This window comes from Saccostrea echinata, unplaced genomic scaffold (genome assembly GCF_033153115.1).
Source record: "Saccostrea echinata isolate AGI-Se365-2 ecotype Australia unplaced genomic scaffold, CSIRO_AGI_Sech_v1 ptg000025l, whole genome shotgun sequence".
Taxonomy (NCBI): Eukaryota; Metazoa; Mollusca; class Bivalvia; order Ostreida; family Ostreidae; genus Saccostrea; species Saccostrea echinata.
Window position 1 is genome coordinate 6,128,575 of NW_026889774.1, and position 6,426 is coordinate 6,135,000.

Genomic DNA, 6,426 nt, shown 5'->3' on the forward strand with positions numbered 1-6,426 from the left:
TAATACTCGTTCATATTCTCTAAGTCTTGTGGTAAAGTCTAGTTTGGTTCCATAATAGTCCTAAGCTTCGTGGGGGTGGCAGTGTGTGTCTGTAATTAGCGTAATTAAAGCTACGGAACTTTACAGGAATTTAATGTTAGAATTAAAACTTAACATAACTTGAGAATATGATTTTTTAAGTTGTGTAGCTAATATTTCTTAATATAGATGCAAATCATAAGTTTACTATCAATTTATATAAATTTTAATAAAGTATATTACGAGACTCAAGCAACAAACAATGAATAAAGTTTTTTTTCGTGGGGGGGGGGGGGGAGAACAACATGACTGTTTAAGATCGAGTAGAGGTCATCTTTAAAGACGAGGGTAGATCTTTTTGCCAGTCATATACATGAGTATTTTACATTTGGTTTTAACGTCATTGCTACTAAGGATTTTGATATTCTGTCTGAAAGGAATTACATGTATATATAAGAAATATGCACTTCAAGACAAAATAAAAAAAGTGCTCATCTCTTTTTTAACACTTAAATGTCAAGTGTTAGAGAAAGAAAAAAAACTTAATCTTTTCCTAAACAGTTACGTTTTCGTTTAATCAAAAAAAAAAAAAAAAAAATGCCGCTTTATATCTACGTTGCTAAGAAATGGGCAAATGTATTCAATTTCAGACTTGTAACAAAATGATTCAGAAACATTTGAACACAAATATATCTTTTACTTAAATATTTTCTTAGCTTTGATAAGTCGCTACAATATATAGGCATATAAATATAATAATATCGTCCTATAAATTGTCCTTCATTTAAAAAAAATAGATATAGAATCTGCATATATGTTTTCAAAAGGCATGGCGAAAGAGTTCATGCAATTTTCGCAAAGATCTAGAATTGACGAATTTTCTTGTCATTTTGATGGAGATACCTAATTATGCTAATTAATTTCAGAAATCAAACGTTACAGCACTTTCAGTGCATTTGCACTTGACGTGATGACGGAAGTTTATGCTATCAGCGGATTTCCAACGAAAGACGAGCGTCAGTGCATTAGCGAAATCATCGGGGAAACAGAGAAGAGAGTTCAGGTAAAAAACGTAAAATTTTAGCATAACAAGTAATAGCTTTTCAAAAAGCTTGCCTGACTAATCAATCATTATCTATGGAATGTATATGCAAGAGAGGTGGTAAACGTTTCCGTCATCAAGGAGCGAAATAGTTGCGATACTTCATTACACAAGATGTACAATTGACTTTCTCAAATGTCATAACCAAATACTACAGATTAACGAATATCTAAGATATGCCACTATTTGGTCATTTATTAGTTAGCCCACGGGCTGACTAGTTACGTTGGGATGAAACTGCAAGTGCACTAGCGTAGATTATAATCAAGGCGGATCCAGCACCGGCGCGTCGGGCGTACGCCCCTCCCCCCCCCCCCCCCCGTTTGAATATTTTGTATGTAGATCTTATATGTTTATTATCCTGAAATCAAGGAAAAAACACCTTATTTGTAAGAATTCGTCAGCTTCCGGGGGCTTCGTCCCCCAACCCCCATCAGGGATTTGCCCTGGACCCACTGGGGTTACAATACAGCCCCCCCCCCCCCACCCCCCGACCACCTGCCTTCTACTGCCCCATCCCGTTATGAAATTCCTGGATCCGCCACTGATAATTCTGGAAAAAATAGTTAGATGATTCGTTTTCAAGAAATTCATATTACATGCACTCTCTTACTAGAGGGCGCACTTCTCCATGCACACTCCATGGTCAGTGATAGATTGATGAAACGGCCCCTATTTATAGACTGGTTGTTCTCGACGACGAAGTAAATTATGAACACTTTTAACTGGGAAAGTTGTCTTAAAGCGTTTGAGACAAAATTAAATGCTTCAATGCTGCTCTAGAACTCAAAGTAAATGGCCTGTACAGTTTATAGCTAGAGCAAAACAAGATACTAATAACACCCCCCCCCCCCCTCCGGACAAAACTCACGCGATGATGGTCTTACCATATACATGTACATGTATTATAAATGAGTTTAAAATACATCTTTTTGTATGCCCTACAGTTTTGAAATTGTTTAGTTTTTCTATTCAATCGATTTCAGGACCTTTCTCATATTTATAATAACGTGCTTTTTTATGAAATGAAAACCAGTACAGATCATGGTGTCTTCTTCATTTTGCCGATTCTTTATTTAGAACTTTACGGGAGTGAAGCCCATTCCTCTACGGGTACTGACCTACACTCTTGTCATTGTATTAAAAGGAAACCCTTGTTCATCACAAAGCATGAAATAATATGCTACTCGCTGACTTTCTAAGCTTTTTTCAAAACCTAACCTTATAACGTACATTATTAATAAATGTAATATTGAAAGAAAGGCTAGGTGGAAAACAGACTGAATCAAGAAGGGATGTCAAATTTACTAGGTGGAGGGAGTTTGTTTATGATTAGACTAGTCAACTTATGGGATAAATAGTAAGAATAATCAGCAAATCCATTGCTTTAGTGTTGCCTGCCCATGTACAATGTGTTCTCTTATAAAATGAGATAAAATTTACTGTTAATAAAAAAATCTGGAGCTTAAGAATCATGTTTAAAGAATAAACTTTACTTATTTCCATAGAAGTTATCACACCCATTCAAGAGAACAACCCAAGAAAAAGGCGCGAAGATAATTTACATGTGACATTTGGCGCGAAATCATTGTGTCACCCCTTTCGTAGAAGCCAAATGGACTGATCCAGTAGTTTAGAAACGCAGAAAAAATGTTACACGAACATGTCCGTACAAAGAATCGCAAAGAATTAACATGTGCATGCAAAAGAACTGAAGGAATTAAACACATCATTATTCTGCATCAGTTATATGATTCTTTCTTCGCAAACTGTATTTGTCTAAATGCAGGTAACAAATTCCGATGTAAATCAGCATGTACAAAATCGAGTTCATTAAGAATGATCGCTTAGTTTCGGATCCCTGAAAAATTAATCCTTATACTGCCTGACGCACGTGGCGTCAGGCAATAAGATTAATTGTATATAATATATCAATTTTGTATGTGCTTTTCAATGACATTTATTTGCGGTGGAAATTCTACTTTCGAAGTAGTGCAGGAAAGTTATGCACTTATACATACATGTAGTTCATATTTGCTCAATAACCCGGGTTAGGTATTGACATTCTTAGCTGATAAGGAGAAAAAACCCATAAAAGGAGTAAATTATAGACTAATGAAATAGGGGACTGAGAACAAGTATGATAGGGACACAACCGATCAAAAAGTTCACGTGTATAAGTTCATGTAGGATGAGGGGAGGGGGTTGTGTGATAGAGATTGAGGATAAAAGATCCTTTACAAGTTCTTGATTTAAATTGTTAAATTGAGAAATGTTTACCGGACTAATGCAAACGGCTAGAATTCTGCCACCTTAAGTCTCAAGACATGTATTTATAATCATTTTAAAATTTACAGCTCCATCCTTTTGAAGATATATAAAAGTTATACAATAACATGTGCGATATATGAAAAATATTTTTTAAAATGGCGAATGAATAATTATATTATGTAGATTGAGGATATATAAAGTTATGCACGTGCGATATGTTTGGAAAATACTTTTAAAAATGACGAATGAATAATATTATGTCGATGTATCGACGTACAACACAGTTGGGGGAGATAACTCCTGCGATTTCAATCAAACGTGACGTAAATTATTAAATAAGCTTCATAATGACGAGCAATTACGATTCAGATGTATCTAAAAGAGAAAGGTGATTAGGGGGATAGCGATATCTTTGTGAATATCAAATCTTATCCTTGACTATTTTCGCATTTGCATTAAACTCCCTCCTTTCCATAAGGGGAAGAAAAAAGATTATCCCTTAAATTCATATGTAAATTGTATTCGTGATCACACCAAAGCAGTTTTTTTATCAGACAATTTTTATGTCAATTAATTTTTTAATTACATTTGGCTACATAACAGTCAGATTATTTTCTCTTATAATTATGCAAATGAATATTGTTTTGTTTTCTTTTTTAAAAAATATACCGTTTTCAGAAGTTCCCTGATCAAAGAGGGATGTATATTCTCCCTTCCCTCCGTTGAGTTATTCCTCCTGTTTTCCGAACAATTGTAATTGTTTTTTTGTACAAATACACAGATAAATTTACTGTGAGATCTGTTGAACACAGGAGCTGAAAGCTACGTGTATTATATATACAAAGTACGTATCAAAAGTCAAAAAGGGCTGTTTACTGAAATTAACTGAATATAGCATCCCATTGCGGCAAACTGGTCTGTAAACGTTTTCATTCGCATTTCCTTGTATAAATAAAAACCACTGTATATGGTCATTCAGGCACATGGATAATTTTAAAATAGATGAAGAATTTACAGTTTGATACATTGAAGTTACTATATGCGAAAACGGAAAGTCCATTTTATTTACTAGACAGTAAATATTTATAGAAGCAACCCAACAGATGGATGCACTTATAATACAGGGAGGGGGGGCGTGTGTAACCCTCCCCCCCCATCATCTCTTGTTTAGAATAATTATAAGAAACTATATATCGTATATATATAGAGTTTCTTATATATCACTGTAGATGTCACCTTTGTTTCATCCAGCTCGGATGGCCTGCGTTGCAAGGAAAGGAAGGGATGTCTTAAATTTTCAGAAGTTGCCTTTATCTCAACATTTAAATATACAATTGAGTTTTTGATAAAAAAAAAAATAATGTAGATAACATGTTAAAAGCAAAAGATATTTTCCATCTTAGATTTTTATGTGTATTGTAGATTCATAAAATTGGTTTTGTGTCAAGCCTTGGAGAAACGTGACTTAGGGAGAAAGCGGGGAGGGGAGGGGGGGATGATTTCCGCTATAAATTCAAAAAGGGTCGTTTAAAAAAATTCACAAAATTATCGAGATTAAATTGGCAGCCACCTACATGAAGAGAGTATTTTTTCCCAAAATTAAACGTTTATTCATAAAAATATTTGAATTGAAAAACACGCATTTTTCAAGACTAAGATGACACATTTTTTTTTCAGTTTACATTCAAAATTGTTTTCGGCCTTTGTTCTCCATTAACAAATGTAAATATACTTTCAATCCTTTTTAACTGTAGATAAGGTTTATGGAAGGTAGATACAACCAGCCCTATCACTTGGGTGGAGTTACAATGTAAGCAGGTTTTCCATGTCAAAAACATATATATGGGTTTGATTCACTTAGCTTATTAAGATCCTGTGTTGAACAACAGGAAACACGAGAATTTGAAGTAAATATGTGAGCATCTTAGCATAATTCATCTTTTACCTCCATAAACACCGAGGAGAAGAGGCAAGCAATGTTTAAATACATGTAGATGATACACGTATACATGTATATAAATGTGCCACTGCATGATATTACAAATACATAAAGTCCCCTATTTAAAGCAGAATACATGGTAAAGGAGGCATATTACTCTAAAATTAAGCAAAAATTAAGCTCCGTATAAGTTTACAATCGGCTAGATCTAAGGAGATGGGTGAACAGGGCGTGCAGAATACCTATAGTTTCAGGTGTACAAAGAAAACATATTCATTTTGTGAATTTAGCATTTAGAGTAATGTCCTCATTATTGAAATTAATGAAATTCCGAGGAAAATTTTCTCGGCAAAAATTATTCTGTTATTAAAAAAATAATGAGGTATTCGTGGGGTTCGAACCTTAGCTATAAAAATCCTGAATATCATTTGTCTTTGAGACCAACACGCTAACCACTACGCTACACAACTCCTGATGAATAATGGCACTTAAATCATGTTTGTGATATGACCCTTGACTAAATGGACTTCAGGTATTTCTCGGAAAGATGTATTGTATTAATTATAAAAGTGTATTTTTAAGGTATAGTGGGCCTTTGCTCCATGCTTTTGTTAACCAAAAAATGTATTTTTTACGCACTTTGCGGATACACTTTCAAAAAAAAAAAAAAATAGAGCAAAGACCCACTCATATCAAAAAATTGTTGTGTCATAAAATGGTATTTTTAAAATTTAGTGGGTCTTTGCTCCATGCTTTTGTTAGCCAAAAAATGCACATGTACATTTTTACGCAAACGTTTGAGGATAAACTTTCCAAAAAAAAAAATGGAGCGAAGACCCACTCATATCTAAATTGTGTTATAGTATGAGAAAATGATACTTTTTGCCCTCTTTAGTGTGTGTATGCTATTTCTAAGGCAAATAATTTTAATCTTTGTGAAATTTTTGCAAATTGTGGAGATTTTACTTAAAGTATATTCTAAAATAACATGATTGGATTTTTTTAACCTTCATGTTTGTCGCACTATAGGCATTTCTATGTTCTATTTCTTGTTCCCCCTTCTTCTTTCTTTAAATTGATCAAAGGAATAGATTTA

General features: G+C 33.9%; 1 protein-coding gene across 1 annotated transcript in view; it reads left to right on the plus strand.

Annotated features, from left to right (window-relative positions):
• Positions 1-644: 644 nt before the first annotated feature.
• LOC133192841 (uncharacterized) overlaps positions 645-6,426 on the plus strand; it is a 6,555-nt gene continuing 773 nt past the window's right edge. Inside the window, exons 1-2 of the mRNA XM_061328847.1 lie at positions 645-648; positions 945-1,081. Of these exons, the coding sequence (XP_061184831.1) occupies positions 645-648; positions 945-1,081 (141 nt within the window). The remainder of the gene's footprint in view (positions 649-944; positions 1,082-6,426) is intronic.